Source organism: Lissotriton vulgaris, chromosome 1_1 (assembly GCF_964263255.1).
Source record: "Lissotriton vulgaris chromosome 1_1, aLisVul1.2, whole genome shotgun sequence".
In the NCBI taxonomy this organism is placed as follows: domain Eukaryota; kingdom Metazoa; phylum Chordata; class Amphibia; order Caudata; family Salamandridae; genus Lissotriton; species Lissotriton vulgaris.
In genome coordinates, this window is record NC_141685.1 from 1765046069 (window position 1) to 1765066828 (window position 20760).

The window sequence follows — 20760 nt, forward strand, 5'->3', positions numbered from 1 at the left end:
ATACAAAGGGGTCAGGGTAGAGGTAACTGGACCCCATGTTACTGATGTAGCCATATAGCCACCAACACACTATAGGTCACCTTACTTTAACATTTTTAGAATATATAAGAATGAATGTGTGAATAAAATGCATTTATAAACTTGTGAAAATGTATATTAGTAAACTGAACTTATGGATCAAATTGTATCAGTTTATTTTTTTTAAACTGAAATTCACAAACAACGAAGGTTATAGGGATGTTACAGTTAGGGAATAGCATAAAAACCCTTAGATATTCACTGGAAAAACCCAAAGGTTACAAGGATGATAGTTAGGACCCATGAGAGAATTCAACGGATAGCCTTGTCTCCTTTAAACCACTACTCTAAACACAAATCAAAACGTCTAATTGTACAGGCTAGTCTTTCGCAAACCACAACACCACAATCGACAACCTGGAAAGAGGTTTTGGTGCAGACATCAGTTTTACATAAGCCACAACACACCCAGAAGAGAGGTTTCAGTGGACAGGCAACTGTGTCACAAACCACTAGTAAAATGTTGCTTCATCCTGGAGAAAGGCATCTGCAGAGAGGTCAGTCTGTTGCAAAGCACTACTACACGGAGCCATCACCTTAGAAAGGTCTTAGTAAACAAATGAAGTTATTGTAAACTACTACACACATTCTTCACTGTGCAGTGTGGATACCGGATTTGAGTGACTCAGTGTTAGCTCATTGGGCAATACCTGCTTCGTTGTATGGAGTCTGGTAATTTCTCCTTTTGCTCTTGGAAAGAAGCAGGAACAACAGCAAACCCAACAGTTCTGACATTACAGAATAAAAGAAGGACCACTTCTTTTACACGTATCTGACAACCCAACAATACTAAAAGCCCCCTCTCAAAAGGGGGATTGGGGAGAGGAGGAAATATGAATAGGCGGTGCCTTTCCCCTTTAAGCAAATCTAGAAAGAAAGGGTAAAAAGACTAAATAGGATTCATGACGGTTAAATCTACTGTCACTGCATTTAAATACGATTAGCCAAAACCTGATAATTACGTTTGAAAGAGCAAGAAGGCAGGTACCTGAATAAACACATTCTGCCAAGAATAAGAAATAAAACCTTTCTAATTAAACAAGAAATTGTCAAAGCTTAATCCCGGCAGCAAGGAGACATACTTTAATTTGAAAGCGGAGTGCAAACAACCAATCATGTTGCTTGGAATGAAATACTATTTGTACAGGCTGTAAACTGCAGCTCTCACAACAAGCAATTGACTTGATAAGAGTTAAAACAGATGAAAGATCTGGCAATTTTATTTGCTAACAGCATCACTGAAATGTGATCCAATAGACAACAGATATTGGCCCTTATGTTTATGAGCCCCTGTCTGCAACTACAATCAATATGTCAAGTGAAAACCAGTAACAGACGTTACTGACCAGCTCAGTGGTCAACTAGTCAAAAGAACAAAAAATTCCATTAAAATTTTGGTGGGAGGGGATCTCCATTTAATCCTGCCACAATGGCACATGGGTGGCAGGCCTCAAACCCTACGCCCCTGAAGCACTCGGAGTGATTCCTCTTTGTGCAGAACAAAAAACAGAAAGGCAGTTTCACATCGTGAGACACCATGAACACCCCAAAACAAGGAGCTTTGGCTGCTTGGGTTCTGTCTCTTCCAATCATTCTGTACATTCTTAACTTTCTAAGCTCTTCTTCCCCCTCCATTCTGTGATAAAATGCATATTCTACTACACGAAACCCATTATCATTATTGTATGCCTGTTAGTTTTGGTATTTTAGTTTGTGATGAGGTTGCCCTCACTCTTGTGCATAAACTGCAGTGGTACTGCGAGATGGACATTTACGGTAGAAAACGTGTCGAATGATCAAACCAAATTAGAAATATCCAACTTCCGTTTGTTTCATGGGAATAGGAAATCAAAGAGTATGTTGTTCCCATCGGGTAGGAGCAGTTTACATCTTCGAATTTTTGGCTGTCAAGTGTACTGTATTCATTGTACTTCGCGAGACAGTTACAAAATAAACTTAATGTAGCAACCTAGATATAACCATGCGCACAAACTGGTACTGTAGAGCAATGCAAGACTGGCAATGCTACATGTATTTCTTTTTTTAAAAAGCACTGATGAGCGTGGGGTTAAGGGGGACCATTATGCACAGCTCTCACAAGCAACAAGAAAACGTCACAAACAGTTCAAAATTACTAAAAACTTTTCGCAAAACGTTATTTCTCTTGCAGGCTAAGAAACTTAAACTAAGTATCATCTTTTTCCGTGCTGTACTTGGATGTGTGTTCGAAACATATGCACACGTACATACTGCCTTTACTCACTGTTGCACAGATCACAGGCATAGATCTTTCCTTCCAAAGCTTCAGTCTCCGTGAACTTGGCAAGCATCTCTGTCAGTAAGCATGGACGCAGGGACGCAGTTTCCTTTCCGCTGCAGTGATACCGTTCAGGAAATTCAAGGGATAAGTCCCAGAAGGGTTCCACTGTATTAGATTTGTTGTCACACGCAAGACATGTCACCTGATGAAACAAAAGTTTACATTTTTAAAGACTACTTGTAACAAATAAAGAAAACGGAAATCATTTTGTTCATTTGCTAAAATGTCAGATATATTTTTAGGTCTCGGCTAGACAATGCATACACTAACTGAAAGACATGTTTTCAATCTGTGGGCTTCACTGCCCACAGGCTTACCATCTGTTGCTCCATTGTCGCTCTCATATCCTTTACCCCTTATTTGTCCTTGGCATGCATGCGTCATGCCTCTTGTGTTTAGCCCTCCCCAAAGCAAGGAGCAAGTACTTGGGTCCATCCTGTTTTAGGAGCTACTTTTTCTGTGTTAGAGCATCCATACGAGTGCTCGTGTTTTTACAAGCTCCGTCTCCTCCCACCCAGGCTTCATTTCAAACAAAGCAATTATTAGGAATCTGAACACAAAGACTGCATTTCCACAAGAGTGCTAGTGTTTTAACACGGTCTATTCCCACCCAACTCCACTTCGAACTATGTATAGATTGTTAAACTGCACTAATGGCAAAGCAGCGAAACTGTAAGCTGGTGTTATGCATGTGACCACACCCACCAGAATACAAGCATGACAAATGCTCAGTCCCCCATTTTGTAGGGATAGGGGATGGAGAGACTGTTTCCCTCTCTCTTTTTAGGCCTCCTTTCCCATCTGTTACTGCTCTTTCGTGCCTGCTAAACAGAAAATAATTCTGGCCCGAGCCGAGCTCCGCCTGCCTCGCTTCTCCCACTATTATAGACTGCTGCGTTGGGGCTTTGGTATGTGTGTATGTGCACTCGCTCATGTGTTACTACATGGAAGAAAAGAAAATGAAGTGGCCACCATATGCTTAGGATTTTTAAAACATTTCCCTCAAGTTCTTAACTGTAAGGAGTTTGGACAAACCTCAATGGGAAGTTCTCATTTGCTAAACAAGGGTTTGCTTCTGCCAGGTAAACGATTTATCACTGTTCTAGTTTGATGAAGAGTTTTGAATGGTAAATGTGCATATCTGTGGTTTATGACATGGGCATGGTTCATGTGCACATGGACAATTTGTGAGCATATGGAAGTCTGTGTCAATGGTTTGCGTGCATGACTTGATGTGCGCAAAACCGCAAAATGTTTGCCCATGTGGTTGATTTTATGCATCCTGTTGGTTCAGTACATGCAAGTGGTTTGGGCATGTGGATTGTTGTGCAAGCGGGTAGTTTGTGTGCCAATGCAGGATTTTTGTGAAGGTGGGGTGATGTGCAAGTATGTTCTGCTGGGGTTCGTTTTGTGGGTTCATGGGCAGGTTATGTAAACATGGGGCATTTTTATGTTGGGAATGTGGGTATTATGTGCGCATATAAGTATTGTGTGCATGTGGGCACGTTGTTTTAATGGGGAAGGTTTCTAGGCACGATGAAGTTGTTAATCATAACTGTTAATAGTATGAATAATGCACTTATTTTGGTTACACACTGGACAGCGAGTAATGATAGGCCATTATACGTGGACAAGGGCCTTCGAAGTCTCGGTTTCTTAAGTTGGCAAAATTCGTACAAGGCACAGTATTGATTATCTGTGCGCACCCGATAATGTGCAGCAACATTTTACCTTACCACACGCCGAAGGAGCTGGCTTACTTGGTTTGCATGAAACAAGCCCAGAGTGAATGTCCCATTACCTTTGGACATATGTATATTATCTTTGTTGCTGGCCTATGCACTGTAGCTCGACAACTAACTGAATTACCTTCAACATAAAATTTGCTGCTACTTTGAAGTCTTATTTATTTATTTATATCATTTGTAAAGCGCCCGAATTACCCCAGATGGGGAATCTCCGCGCTGAAAGGCAGCACTTTCAAATATTTGAGTTCAGGATACAGTGCACACTGAGTCATAGTGCTGTCTTCAATGACTTTCAGCCGTGCTGTTATTCAACAAGGCAAAGGACAATGACAACATCAACCATACTCTGATTGCAGAGACCTACTGGATTTGCCCATGCTCGTTTCTTCTTTGAAATATCTGTTAAATATGGACAGTAGAAAATGGAGCATATGATAAAGTACGTGACTTAATTGATTTAAGGAATTTTGGTCAAGCACTGGAGAAAATTGGGGTCAATGTTTTAAAAGTACCTCGTAAGGGGTTATAACCCTATATATAAAAGTCTTTAGTACGCGCAATCATGTGCACCACAGGCAACCATACAATAGACTACTGGCAGCTGTTTACTGTTATAAGAGCGGGAACAGGATTACAACCTACCGAAATTTCTTTTTAGGATGTTTGTACATCACACTTACACTCATGGTTAGTGTCTCTTGGCACTAAATACCTTATATAACCTATATTGGAACCCAATAATTGAAACAAGCCATATGATCAAAGAGCACAAAGCCAGGATTTAAGCAGCTTTTTGAACTTCTACACAGATGTAGCTCCGATTGAAAGTAAAAGCAAATGTCAAAAGGTTATCCCTAGTTCCTGGGGAGATCTATCGCCTCAGTTCAGTTTAAACCTGGAGATGTGAAAAAGTATATTAGTACAATATCTAAAGATCATATGGAGTGCATTTTTTGAATTTGTGAAAGAACAGCAGGTGAATGGTCGACCTTTTTTAGTTTCATACTTGGCTGAAAGCCATATTTTAATGTTTTTGAAGGCGATCTAAAGATTTCAGGCATAGGAAGGTAGGACTAGTTAATACACTCAAATTAAGACTGCAAAAAAGCATTAGCAACAATCACTCTGAGAGGGAAAAATGGAACAAAATTACCAAAGCCAATATTTCTCACAGTTATAAGTGCCAAGATTGTTTGCATAACAAAAAAAATCGAAATGCTGAAGGAACAGCAAAGCTATCTTCTGGTATCATGAAGCTGAATTCAATATTCTGTCTCTATAAACAGAATGGCTTGCTTTTTTTGTTGAAGTTTAAAACTATCATTTTCCGACATATACAAAGCTATGCAATACAAAGTTTGTTTTGTCACAAACACGTTAAGGATTAGACACATTTGGTACCAAATGCTATGATATTCAAAAAAAGTATATTACAAAGTGACAAAAAAACTATATAAGGCCTGACCAGTACCTATTAATTTCTGCCTAGGATGACGTAGTCTGAAAAGCGGCTAGACCATGCTCAAAAGGCTATCTGAAACAAATACACAATATATTCAGAATGTTGACATTTCAACCTACGCCTGTAGGTACTATGCCATCAGGAGTTAGACTAGGAGCAACATGTTCCAGGCTTTGTAAATATAGCTTGAGCGGATCCCATATATCTTTTGTACGAGACTTGTGAGGGAGCAATGTGGCATATAAGTTGTGGTTAGTGTTGCAATAAGTGAGACTAGCGAGCAGTAGTGGTCCGGAGCAGTTTACTACCCCATTTTAGGGCTATCTCCCATTTAGCCAGAAGCAGCACCAGCGCAATAAATTTACATAGATTCTTGGGCATATTATAAACATAGCCAAGGAGGGCGATCTCAGGAGAGGGGTCTCTTACCAACGATGTCATTCTGGATAGGAGTTCAAAAGTGGCTGTCCACAACACTGCAATTTTGGGGCAAGCCCATGTTAAGTGAGGAAAGTCAGCATAGGGACTGCCGCACTTACAGCAATTGTGAGGCCTGGTTGAGTCAATCGCATGCAGTTTAGCTGGCGTCATATACGCCCTCCATAAATATTTAAAACGAATTTATGCCTACTATGGAGGTAGACTTCTCTGATCGGTGAACAGTACCCCCACTAGTCGTCCAGAATAGGATGGCCAAGATCACACTCCCATGCCGCACGAGTATTAAGTGTCCTGGCTCAGAATCAGTCATGTTGGCCTTGTATTGTAATTGCATTTATATAGCGTTTACTATCCCTGACGAGGCATCTAAGTGCTTTTTCGGCGAGTAGTACGCTACTCCAGGACCCAAGAGGATTAGTGTTGAATTAGTATAGTGAAACATGCAAGTATATTTTAAGTGGTGGATAGGTTAGTCAGTTATTTGGAATGATAGCAGAAGGATAGAGAAGGAAAAAGGTTTGCATTTATATAGCGCTTGTTAACCCTGATGGGGTGTTAACGCACGCTATTCAGGAACCCCCTAAAGGATTGGTGGTGAATTAATATGGTGAAATATGAAGTAATTTCAGTGGTGGATATTCGGAGTAAGAATATGCTGCACAGCGGACGTGCTGCTGTACAATGTGGCCCAAAAAACATTGACAAGGCCAAATAGTTCAGATATTTAACTTTGTCAATGGTTTCCAGGTCATGAAGTATAGCAGTGTGGCTGGCTTCATTGCAGCATAGTTGAAAGTGAAAAGAAAGTGCTACGACAGGACCAGCGTTGATGGCTACATAACACCTTTTTAGGGTTGTGCTTGCGATAGCAAGCGCTAGTGCATGTGTCCAGTTTGCAAGACATTGTTAACAAAACCGGCTTGGTGCCTGCTTGTTGCTTACTATGTGTTGGCTTGCGTGGCACTTTTTTTACAGCCTCATAATTGGTTGCTGCAGGCCAAGCATCATTTATGTTCCTTTCTGTGGAGCAGGGACCAAGCACTGATTGATTCAAGTTAATCAATGCTCATCTGTTGTTCCTAACCTGATTGAGGTGCTTCCTATGTTCTCTTAAATGTAATGCCGCTTGTATAGCCTAGAGATCAGCCGAGTCCCGACCGAACTAGATATTAAAAGGGATATAGGCGGAAAGGATTGAGGTTCCAGTGGATTTTCTGCTATTGTGTTAGAAAAAGTCCAATGAGGGACAAGGAAGAAAATATTTGAAACAAACGGGTCCCTGAAGTCTGGCCAACAGTTATGGTATAAATAATAAACAAGAGTACTTGCATCTGTTTATAGCTCAAAAGAACCACTAGTGCCACAGTTATCAGTACAGAAACACAAAAGTATTAACCAAAAAAGCAAAGTATATTCTTAAAAATACATGATTTAATACAATACATTGTTCTGTACAGAAATACCATAAAAACAAATAAATATATTTTCATAGACACATAAGAAAAGGAAAAACAGGTTGTCGACGCACCGTTTCGGTTTGGGGATTTTACACCTTCAGGACAGTTTTTCTCCAATAATTTATTTTTTACACAAGACACCACAGTGTAGTGGAGCTCACACTTCCAGTTCTGGGGTCATGAGTCGACTTCATCAAATATAGGAGATCAATATCCTTGTTAAAAACAACCTTATAGTTTTCAAATTTGGACAGTGTGTATATATATATATATATATATATATGTACACTGGAGCCACTGTAGTCTGTCTTTAGTAAAAGGTAAGAAATCAATTTGACCATTTGACGGAGCCTGTACACTCGGAGCAGGGAGACCGCACTTTTGTTAAGATGGTAAATTGAAATACCGCTGCAGGAGGACAACCCCTGATATCCGTGCCGCGATGAGACATGCCTTTACCCAATCATGCATGTAATTCCAGCCCTCAAAATTGATTTTGTACCGTATTCTGCTATTGTAGCATGCAGAGCCCTACGCACCCTACTGAAAATAAACTGATCCATGAAAGTCAGTCCGGCTCCACGATTCTCCCCAACACGGTCAAATATTTGCCCATTCGGGAACAGACCGCCAAACTGTTATGGAGTGGGATGTGAGCACCAGCAATACGAATATTTTACCTGTCGGTGTAGTTTTTGCAGCTTGAAGACTTTTCCTGGTTTTACTATGCTGTGCATTATTCCGCCATCTAATGGTTGGGTCCGGAACTGTAGTATTTCTTCTCTTTATTTTTGCTGTTTGTGGGCATCAACAACGTAGTACAATTTAATACCCTTCTGTGACGTCGACGGGCTTCCACCTTTGGTAGCCATCTTCGGATTATCCCCCCCAACCCCACACGCCCCTCCCCCACGCCCCTCATCTTTATTTTTCCTTTTATTCTCTCCTTATTGTTCTCTTCCTTGGCGGCGGAGGGTGGGTTCGCTAATGAATCCAGAAAATTCTTCAAGCTGCAAAACTACACAGACAGGTAAGAAACTTAGTTTTGCAGCATGAATCTTTTCTGGATTCACTATGCCGTGCATAGACTTTGTAGCAGTTTGCTAGTCTTGTGGTGACTGGGTAGATGAACTTTGGTTTGTAAATAGAGGCTGTAAGACCTTTTGTCCTACTTGCTCTTTGTTCATTTGAATGTCCACACAGTAATGTTTGGTGAATGTGTATACAGAAGACCATGTTGCAGCCAAGAAATGCTATAGCTGCCCCTTTTTCTTCCTTGTTGAATGCGCCCGTGGCGCCCCTTGTAAAGTTTGTCCTGCTAGTTTGTGGCACAATTGTATGGCTTGTGCTATCCATCTTACAATTGTGCTCTTCGTTACTTGTCTTCCATGGAAACGTTTTGCAAATGATACAAATAACTTGTTTCTCTGTATTTTTTATTTTTTTTCCACGTAATACAGGACTGCTCTTCTTGCTTCAAGTGTATGCAAAGCTCTTTCCGCTTTATTCTTGGGGTTTTGAAAGAAACTCTGTATTTGTATTCTTTGATTTATGTGAAATCTTGACACCACCTTTGACATGAATTGTGGATCTGTCCTTATGATAATCCGATTACTATGCATTTGGAAGTAGGGTGCCTGCAATTCACCAACTGTGTAAGGATGTTACTGGCACTAAAAATACTGTCTTTATTGAAGCATTTGTAGCGTTGCTTTGTGTAGTGGTTCAAAAGGCGCTCTCATCATTTGTACTAGAACTATGTTCAGATTCCAAGTTGGTGCTGGTACAATTTTTGGTGGTGCAATCCTCTACGCACCATCTACGAACCCTTTGACCACATGTGAGGTGAAGTTCTTCCCTGTTTTCCCTCTTGTATACGCCACAATTGCTGCTAAATGTACTTTCAGTGATGTATAAAATAATTTACTTTGTAGTAAATGTGTGAGGTATTTCAGCACTGTTCCTTCTGTAATTTTTCTTGAAAGATGCCTTTGAAGGCACCATTGAGTGTACCTTTTCTATTTTGCTGTATCACATTTTCTTGTTGTTGGTTTCCTAGCTTCTCTCAGAACAGCCATTTTGCTTTCTGATAGTTTGAGATGTGCAAATTCTAAGTCTTCAGGAGCCATGCAGCTAGGCCTAAGATCTATAGTTCTGGATGAAGCACTTTCCTGTTCTGCATGGTTAGCAATTTTTTTTCTTTTTGGAAGTTTGCAAATTGTTCCTTGTGAAATTTCCATTAGTTCACAGAACCATGTTTGTCTGACCCATTGTGGAGCAATGAGAATCATTGTCATTTTGATGATTTTGCACTTGTTGATCACTGTTCAGTAATGGTATTGGGGGAAAAGCATATGCAAATATCTTCGACCAGTCTTTCCATAGCGCATTCCCAAGGGACTGGTTGCAAGGTTGCCTGGATGCGAAGTTCTGGCATTTTGCATTGTTACCCATTAAAAAAAATCTTTGCACTTGTGTTTGGTTCAATTCCCACTCGTGGGACGCTGTTTGTCTGCTCAGTCTGCCTGCTTCTAGATTGTCCTTCCCTGGTAGGTTTATTGCTAGAATGTATTTGTTTTGGAGTTGCCCAGCTCCAAATCTGTTGTGCTAGAGTTGAAAGTGCTACAGACAGAGTCCCTCCTTGTTTGCTTATGTAAAACATAGTTGTAGTGTTGTCTGTTTGTATCAACACCCTTTTTCCGTATAGCTCTTTCTGAAAAGCTTTTAAGGCCAAGAACACAGTTTTTAGTTCCAAGATATTGATGTTTCACCACATCCTGTGGTGTCCACAATCCCCTTACTTTGAAATTGTCCATGTCTGCTCCCCATCCTACTAGGGAGGCATCTGTTATGGTCACTGTAGGAGTTGGAGGTGTGAAAACTCTCCCCTGTGCTGTGTTTGCTTTGTTCCACCATGCCACCTCCTGATAAACTGTTTGGGACAACCACTCGATCCTCCCAACTCCCTGTAGAGCTTGTGACCATTGTGTTTAGAGCCATCCTTGAAATGGTCTCATGTGCAGACGAATATTAGGAACTAAATAAATGAATGAGGCCATCATTCCTAGTAATTTCCCCACGGTTCTCATAGTCAGATGATGCCCCTACTGATACAGATGAGTCTCCTTCAATAGAGCTGATCTTTTCTCGCTGGGGAATGCTTTTCCTACCACATTGTTAATATCTGCACCCAAGACCACCTACTTGAGTGTTCCTGTTCTATTGATAATTTTTCCCTGTGTATGAGAACCCAGCTGAACTAGTGTCTCTACCACTTGTTGTATATGCTGTTTGCATAGGCTGTATGAGTTTGCTCTTACTAAGCAGTCGTCTAAGTAGGGGTAAACAAATTCCTTGCTTCTGAGATGTGCTGCTACTGCTGCCAGGCACTTTGTGAACAGCCATGGTGCTGATTTTAGACCGAAAGGCAGTACTTTGAATTGATAGTGTTTGTTGTCCAAGACAGATCTTTATATTCTTGTGTTTTTTGTTGATTGGGGTGTGTAGGTATACACCCTTTAAGTCTAATGTTGCCATGTAATCTCCTGTTTGCACCAGACGTAGCACTTCTTTCAGGATAGTCATCTTGAATCTTTGTCTTTATGATTTTGTTTAGAAACCTTAAGTCTAATATTGGCCTTAAAGTTTCATCCACCTTTGGAATTAGGAAGTATGTTGAATATACTCCTTTGTTCTTCACTCAGTGCGGTACGTGTTTAATCTCTTGTTTTCCCTGTAATTCTTGTTCTTTGACTAGGTGAGATAGTCATTCTTTGGAATGTCTTTTCTTTGGTGCTTTATCTGGAGGCTGTTTGGTTAGCTCCATACAGTAACCATACCGTAACCACACTATTATATTTAAAATCCACTTGTCTGTGGTTATTTCCCTCTATTTTTGATGGAATCATTGTAGTCTGCCTCCTACTGGGGTGATATGTTGGAGGAACTGCAAATGTGTCTGTGTACCCTCAGTGTTGCTGAGTGTACTGATTTGTGATTGAAGTCACTTTGTTGAGATTTGTTTGCCCTCCCCTTTGTGACTGTCCTCTGCCACGGAAACGCCCAAGAAAGGATGCTCTTCCTTGGTACTGCCAGCTTTGCTGTTGTCCCTGCTGTGTACCCTGGTTCCCTGCTTGGTATGTTTGCTGGTAACCTTGATGAGGTAGGTTGTTGTATACCCCTTCCTGCTGGTCTTCTTGATGTTGTTACTCTACGTAAGCCCCTAACTGGAAAGCCCCCATGCACCTTGCAGTTTGTTTTTTCAATTGATTTTCTCATCAACCACACACCCAAATAATTGTTCATTGAATGGTGAGTTAATGATGTTACTCTGAACTTCAGGTTTGAAGCCAGAAATTCTAAGCCATGCGCTTCTCTTTCTGAGATTCCAATCATCATTTGTCTGCTTGATGTTTCAGCAGCATCTAAGGCCGATTTTAAGCTTTTATTTGCAATGTTTTTCCTCTCTTCTAGCAGGTGGATAGCTCTTTTGGAATTGTTCAGGAAGGTTCTTCAACAACTCTCCTACTTGTGCTAAATGTTGGTAGGCGTGTAGGTTCAACAATGCATTTGAATTATGGGTGAGGCCGAAGACTTGATCACTACCCTCCGAAGAGACACAGCGGAGCTGCAGGCCTCCCATCGCCAGCTTGTCTGGAAGTGGATGACGCCGAAAATAGAGCCAGGCGTAACAACCTACGCTTTGTCGGATTTAGAGAAGGAATTGAAAAGAACGATATGGCATCCCTCCTGCATGCGTGGCTGCGAGAAACATTCCCACAAGCACAATTTTCACCGTGTTTCATAATAGAAAGGGCACACAAAGCTGTCCTTGCGAAACCACCTGAGGGGGAACGACCACGACCGGTTATCGCACGTTTTTTGAACTTTGCGGACAGGGACCTGATCTTTAAAGAGAGGAAAATGGGCGAGATTCGGCTGGAAAACTCGCACGTCATGATCTTCCCCGACTACAGCCAGGAGGTGCAAAAGCAGAGACGATCCTTCGACTCGGTGAAGACTTAAAAATTTCATACATGCTACTGTTCCCGGCGAAACTTAAAGTGATATTCAATGAGCAGACACCTTTTTTCACACACCTAGAAGACGCGTGGCAGTGGCTGGAAGAGCACCCGATCCTTAATAGCAGGGAGACAGCGAGGCGTGATGCGCTAGATAGGTCCCTGAGGAATGCGACCCACTGGGAACTTCCGAAACCTTAAAGACTGAAATCCAGGCGCTCTAAGAGGCAAACCCCAGCAACGCCATATAGAGGACGCGATACCGGGAGGACACGGAAAGGGCGTTCTGTCTCTCCGAGAGGTGCAACCGCACAGGGGTCGAGATTTACAGTGCTGCACAACACGATCGGAAGGAGATGAGGAGGTACTTTATTGCCTCTCTTCCTCTTCCCCTTCCCCACCTGATGTGTGGCTATCGGATCATCGATTGGTAAAAGAGATCCGGGTGCTGGAACAGGACCTGTCAGGACAGCACAGTGCACCAGAGTCTGAAACCCAAGACTCCAAATCCTATCGATGAAAGGCCCAAAACGCACAGTGCACTATGCCTACAGTGACATGGAGAAGCAGATGGCGAATCGATGACTTTATGGACTTGCAGGACTGGAACGGCAGCCCGCTGAAGGAAAGCACGCAAGTTGTCACACCCCCTTAATTGTGTTTTGTTTGACTCGTTAATAGGGTTGTTTGGTGTTCACTAGGGAGGGTTTGGTGGGTGGGCGACAGACCTACTCCTTAGGAGAGCTTTGTCTGGCATGCGGACACAACTGGAAAGGAAGGGAGGTGGGGAGGGGGACTTTCAAGCTTGTTGGGACGGGGCACTGGGAGGGAATTGGTGGGGGACACTGAAGACTCAGGTTGAGGAACACATAAGCAAGTTGTGCCTTCGCAACACCTCCAACTGCAAGAGTTGGGTCACTTATAGTTACAGCACTCTCCAATGGCAGGTACCGTAGAAGCATCGCAAGAGACAGGCAGGAGGCTGAACATCCTGACGTGGAATGTAAAGATTAAGAGAGCGCTGGTAAACGCATACATTAAAAAGACAGACCCTGACATTATTTTCCTGCAAGAGACCCATCTTAGGGGTTCTCAGTGTGCCTTCATTGCTAGGGGCAGATACAGTATTGGTCCATGCGGGGGTACACATCTGACTACAGGGGAGTGGCAGTCAGTTAGAAAATCCCAACCCTTCTCCATTACACATACGTGGCTTGACCCGCAAGGCACATATGCGTGAGTGCAGGGTAACTGGAACAGGCACACATACACCCTGATCTCTGTATACGCACCACCCAAACTACAGCCACGCACGAACGCCTCGATTGCGAACATCCTCTTAGACACAGCAGACACGATACAGGTGGTAGGGGGGGGGGGGGGGACTTTAATGATGTGATGAATGTCAACCTTGATAGATCGGGCAACACAGTGGGAGACGGACACAGGACTGCATTGTTTGACCTGATGTCCACCCTGGGGCTAACGGACGTATGGCGGTGGCTCCACCCGACGCAGCGGCCTACTCCTATTATTCCAGGGCGCATAAGACGTTCTCGCGCCTTGACTGTTTTCCTGCCCAGACAATGTCTGAAAATAGGGGACATCACCGACTACAGGGCCAGGGGTATATCTGACCACTCACCTATGTAAGAGTGGGTTGTGCCAGAGCTAGGGACACGAGATCCTGGCGCCTCGCAGCCTGGGATCTTCAAAACGTAAAAATACTGAGAGATGCGAGGACAGACAGATATTTTGCGGACAATGAAGGTTCGGTTGACTCAAAAATCCCTCTATGGGAGGACCTGAAACCAGTCCTACGCGATAGGATTAGACTTCGACTAGGGGAGGACAGACTGAGACTTCAGACAGAGGTAGCAGCCCTGGAACAGTCTATTCTAAAATGGGAGGGCAGATACTTAACCCAAAAGTCCGAAGACACCCTACGGCGGTTACTCGACGTCCAGAAGCAGTATCGGGAACTGGTGACCAATGAATCCAAGACCCAATCATTAGCTACCCTACACAGGTTATATGACGTGGGTGACAAGTCAGGGAAACTATTGGCATGGCTCAGCAAGAAAGAGAGAGCTGAGAGATGGATAGACAGCATTGACACGACAGAAGGTACTGCGGTCAACACAGACGCAGAGATAGAGGCCTTCGCTACCCACTATGAAACCTTCTACGCAACTCGCGACCTGGCGACATACGAGGAGGCCCTTCAATACCTAGAGGGTACCACCTTGCCAGTCCTTCCCCCGGAAGACGTGGGGAGACTAGAAGCTGACATAACACTAGATGATATTGCGAGTGCTATAGCCAGGCTCCGACCAGGCCCAAATGGATTCCCTGCAGAACTCTTTAAACGCACATCGGACCTACTGACCCATCATCTCCGGGGCCTCCTCGTTGGTTCCCTTGAGGTGGGAGAACTCCCACCAGATCTCACTATGGCCACAATAATACCACTATACAAGCAGGGCAAGCCGCGGAATGACTGTGCCTCCTACCGGCCGATATCTTTACTCAACACAGAAGTGAAAGTGCTGGCAACCATCTTGGCGGTCCGCCTGAGGGCGGTCATAACGGGCCTGATACATAGGGACCAGTTGGGCTTCCTACCCGACAGGGCAACAAAGCTAAATCTCAGGAGAACTCACAACTGGCTCCAAGAGGTGAAGGAGAGAGAAGACCCACATTGGTTCCTCTCCCTGGGCGCTGAAAAAGCGTTTGATGCGGTACATTGGCCCTTTATATTTGCAGTGTTGCAGAGGTCTGGATTCGGATCAAAGTTCACGGCATGGATCAGATTACTTTATACCGGTCCGAGGGCGAGGGTTAATGGAATGCTTTCCCGTGAGTTTCATATCCAGAGAGGTACTAGACAGGGCTGCCCCCTATCCCCACTTTTCTTTACACTCGTTATTGAGGTCCTCGCGGCCAGAATCTGGCACAACACAAATATTCACGGCTTTACCGCTGGAGAGACGGCACTGTCCCACGAAAAGATCTCGCTCTACGCGGACGACGTCCTGCTCTATATTACAAAGCCCGAGACGACCGTGCCGGAGCTCTTCCGAGAATTGGAACACTATGGGGAGATGGCGGGCCACAAAATAAATTGGCACAAATCAGTACTGTATGATCCGAGGGGATGCAATCAGTGGGGGAGACTACCAGGGGAACTGATGACAACAGCTGAAGGGTTCCAATACCTCGGGGTTTATATTACGACGAATGTTCCTCCCTCGTTCCAAAAAAACTTTGAGCGAATCATGAACGAGGTGGGCAACATGGACCACTGGAGACAGCTCCCTTTAACACTCCTGGGTAGGGCGGCCATGTATAAAATGGTTATTCTACTGAAATTTCTATACGCCCTCCAAAATGAATATTATCCACTACCAACTCCGGTCTTCACTAGGATCCATGCAGACTTGAGATCTTTCCTCTGGCTAGGCAAACAGGTGAGGGTGGCCCTGACCACACTACAAAGGCACCAATACAGTGGGGGAATCTCGCTCCCCAATTTGGAAGCCTACTATTGGGCGGAACACCTGACTCCAATTAATGATTGGCTCCATGAGTCGGCAGACCACCAGACGTATACATTAGAAAGAGCTAAGCTGGCGCCCAGAAACCTACTACGGTATCTCTATGGGAATGCAAGGGGGCTCACCTTCTCCCTGCTACATCCATAACGCTAAGGGCCTGGACGAAAGCTACAAAACGCATGGGCTGGGACCAGAAACCTACGCGGCAGACACCGCTGTGGCTACACGAGCCGCATAAACTACGCAGATTCCAGAGATGGGACGACATTGGCATTTCCACCATAGGAGATGTAATAGCCAAGGGGGAGCTGAAGTCGTTCAGAGCTCTCCAAACGGAGTTCGGGTTACACAATACGCAACATTTCAAATATGTCCAGCTGCGCCATGCCTGGAAGGCCCAGAATATCACGCTCCTTGATATTCCTGAGTATGCACCACTGGAGGGGAGGCTGCTCCAGGAACACATGGTGGGGAAGGCGGTGTCCCTCACATACAAAACACTGACGAACCACATGCTGGGTGACTTAACAAAACTTAGACACGCGTGGGAGGCAGAGATGGAGGACCTGGATTGGGAGATAGTCTTGATGCATCCCCGGGAAGTGGCCATCAAATCCAGGTTACGGCTGATACAATTCAACTTTCTCCACAGAACATATTTCAACAGGGTACGTCTATACAAAATGGGGAAATAGAGGAACCAGGATGCCTTAGATGCCTACAGGAAGAGGGAGACTTCTTCCATACTGTATGGACCTGCACTGTAATACAGAGGTACTGGGCGCAGATCTTCCGGGAATTAGAGGAGATCCTCTGGGCCCCATCCCCATTGACCCCAAGCTGGCGCTGCTTGGAATGACGACCGAGGTAGACCTGACCCGCCCACTACTCACTTTCTTAGTCCTGGCATTGGTTGTTGCCAAACGAGATATTGCAAAACACTGGGGAGCACCCGCACCCACGGACTTAGAGGAGTGGAGAAGAGGCTTAGACCTGTATATGGCAGCAGAAACGGTCACATATAAGGCCAGGGGTTGTCCCCAAAAATTCAGGAAAGTCTGGTCTAAATGGAGCCACTACCATGGACTGGATGGGGGGTTGTAGTGGGGTGAGAGAGGGGAGAGTGGATGCGACATAGCTCTTAGACGGCGGGGGTATAGGAGGGACTAATAGACATACTATCGACCGCATGAGGAATAGTGGGCCACCGGTTAAAGCAGGCTTTGAACGACTGTATGTACCTGGCTGAAAGGAGGGAGGGGCAGGAATGAGAAAATGATGCTTTCTTATAATCTACTTGTATATTGCAGAATCCTAACTTGAGTTTTTCACGTTCGACCACCATGGGGTGAGGGAGGGGGGAGGAGGGAAGTGTGTTTAAATAATTAAAACAATGCAGAAACTTGGATGGCCTAAGACTGATTATAGCTGGTAATCGTGGGTGAAAATACTACACCGACAACGCTTGCCGCCCGACCTCTGGGGTGTGGGCTGAACGGCTGTGTATCTTCTAGGGTGAAATGCAACAGCTGATGTACACTGGGGTTCACAGACAGACTGTATAATGGCTCCTTGTGTAGCTGCAATAAATAAATATATAAAAAACAAAACAATGCATTTGAATTGGCTATGCCCCATTGATTTGCTGCACTCCTTTCCAATTTCCTTCCTACCAGGTCCACCCTCTTGCGTTCTTTGTCTGGAGGTGGTCCCATTGTAGCTGGGACATTTGCTCTTTTCCTTGCTGTTTATGTAATAATGGAGTCATCCGGCACCGATCCCCTGACGTATAAGGGGTCTTTAGAAGAGTGATTGTACTTCTTTTCAGTTCTTGGAGTTATAGCCTTGCATGCAGCTGGCTCCTTTAATGCCTCTTTCCCCAAAGCTAGTACGCTTGTTAGCATTGGGAGAGATTGGTTTAATTGCGTAGGCATTAGTGTCTCTAAAACAGGATTGCGATTTTTCCTGTTCCAGTGGCACCCCATAAGTGTCTGCTGCTCTTCATAGCCTGGCTCAGGGGTTGTCGGCGGCATCAGTTCTTCGACGACTGTCTCTCCTACCGTATCCTTTGGGCGGAACTTGAAGTGCTTCAAGCTTTGATCAAAGTTTTTCGTTGCAGTATATTTGCCATTTCGGCTTTGAGCCTTTTCCTTTCTATCTCAGCAGAGTGTTTAGGCGTTGAGATCTTTTGTTTTTCACCAGTTGACAAAAGGAGCGGCCGTCGACAGTTTGTGCCTCTCTTTTTTCAAAGCCAAAGCATCCTTTTCTCAAGCATCTTTCGACGTCTTCCTCCTTTTGAGGACCTTTGCAGCTACGGTGTGTTTTGGTTTGTATGCCGTCCAAGCTTGATGCAGGGGCTCCTCTTGTTAGTTTAGAGCCTGTTTTTTTAGACTCGTCAGGTTGTTTCGAGGTCAACGACTCCCTTACCTCTTTCGAAATCTTTTCGACCTACACGACCAAAACATCTTTCCTAGTCACCCTCTGGTTTTTCGGCAACATTATCTTCCTCTTCACTGGAGAAGCCCAGGTCTTGCAACTAAGGAGGTGGTCCTTGGCCCTGCATGTTGTGATTGGCACATCACGGTCTTTCCATACCTCTCAAAGTCTTTGGGGAGAAGGCAGAGCAGGCGTTAGTCGGCGCTCTGAGGATCCAGCGGCAGGCACAGGTTACAGACTGGGTGCTGATCCTTCTATGCGTACTTGTGGTGACAGTTCTGACATTTGAACAGTGTTTTGTCCATTAACGCATCCAGGTAGCCCCCTGCATGCGCATTCTCCGATCGGCATCGAAAATCTTGATTAGACTCCTCGTTGACCTCCGGTTGCCCTAGGAATTCGAAAGAACTTCCTCACGGTGTTTCTCCTTTAGTTTCTTTGATTCTTCTCTTCAATCTTGGGAGCTTCTCCGTAACAATCCAGACCCAACAGCGGAAAAAAAGAATCTGAAGATGGCTACCAAAGGTGGGAGCTTCCGGCGGAAGCCCAACAACGTCACAGAAGGGCAACAAATGGTACTACGTAGTAGACACCGACAAATAGCAAAATAATTTTTTTAAAAAACAACAAAAAAAGAACTACAATTCATGTTCCAACCACTAGATGGCAGAAGAATGCACTGCATAGTGAAATCAGAAAAGATTCACGCTGCAAAGCATATTTCTCTGTGATACAGCCATAGTTTGTGTGCTATAGGGATTTCAGGGGAGTATAAGAAGCCGCATCGTCACTCGCAATAGTTTGCGCCACGCCCAGCTCGAGATGGACACTGTCTGTATGTCTCTGGGGTCCAGAGGGAATCCCTGGGGAAGAATGGCATGAAGGTATGATTCAGGTTTACTGTAGGGAATGCGTGCCTCTGGATGGTACCACAAGAGAGAAGCTCCATTGTGCTACTAGGTAATACATTCTGAAATCTGGGGCCCCAGTCCTCCTCTTCCATATGGCAAGGTCATTGTTTCCCATCGCACCCAAGGCCTTTTGCCACCCCAAGCAAGTCTGATAGGATGAGATCTAAGAGTCTTAAAGAAACTGTCTAGGAGCGGAATGGTAATATATTGGAACATGTATAGAAACTTCGGAAGAACAATCATCTTCATGAGTGAAATTCTGCCTGAAATGGAAAGCGGGAGTCTAATCCAGCGTTCTACCTGCGCCTCAAGATTGTGCATCGCAGTACCATAGTTCAGTCTCACTGCCTGGTCTGCCTTTCTATGGATCTGGATACCCAAACATCTGACTGAATCGTGACACTATTTCAGCGGGAACTCACATTCCCATTCAGTGGTGCCCGACATTAGAGGGAGAAGCTCAGACTTACTCCAGTTAATACCCAGTCCAGAGTACCCACCAAAAAGCAGAATTTCTCTAATGAGACGATCCAGATTGTTCTGCGACTGGCAGACATATAACACAAGGTCATTCGTATAAAGCAAAATAAGCAGAGGGCCTGTATTAAATTGTATACTTTTGTGGAGATGTTTCTCCTGAACGTGGCGCACCAGAGGGTCAAGCGCCAATATGAAAAGTAAAGGCGATAAGGGGCAGCTGTGCCTAGTGCCACGTGTGAGGGTGAACAGAGTAGACAATAAAGACGTAAAGCAATGTCGTGAGGTCTATAAAACCTTTAGGGATGCCTAATTTACTCATACAAAAGGCAATTTCAAGGAGTCAAATGCCTTTTCTGAATCAAGGAGGACCGCCGCAGCCGGTACCACCGGCACGATTCTACAGAGCACCGAAAATAATGTACGCAAATTTAGTGCAGTGGACCTATGTAGAACGAAGCCAGATTGCACTGGGAAGATTATATGATCTAAGAGCAACGCCAGTCTCAACGCAATCATTTTAGCAAGGATTTTATAGTCAGAGTTTTAAAGAGATGGCGGCCTACAAGAGCCGCAGCTAGATGGGTCCTTGCCCGGTTTGTAGAGCAAGACAATTACGGCCTCGCGGAGTGTAGGAGGCAATATTTTATTTCCTAGGTCCAGATTATAGACTTCAAGATGGTACGGGTTGTGTATATCTTTATAGTGCTTGTAAAATGCGCCAGTAAAGCTGTTAAGCCCTGAAGCTGTAGTACTATTTAAAGTATCTATGGCGCTGATAATTTCTTCCTTCGAGAATGGCTCAGCTAAAAACTTTTGCATAAAATCCTCCAACCAAACCATGGCAACCTC

General features: G+C 44.3%; 1 protein-coding gene across 2 annotated transcripts in view; it reads right to left on the reverse strand.

The window, feature by feature from the left end:
- USP44 (ubiquitin specific peptidase 44) overlaps positions 1-20760 on the reverse strand; it is a 182430-nt gene that overhangs the window by 106915 nt on the left and 54755 nt on the right. For both annotated transcript variants that reach the window (XM_086919071.1, XM_086919072.1), the window contains exon 3: positions 2342-2540. In XM_086919071.1, coding sequence (XP_086775197.1) covers positions 2342-2540 — 199 coding nt within the window. The remainder of the gene's footprint in view (positions 1-2341; positions 2541-20760) is intronic.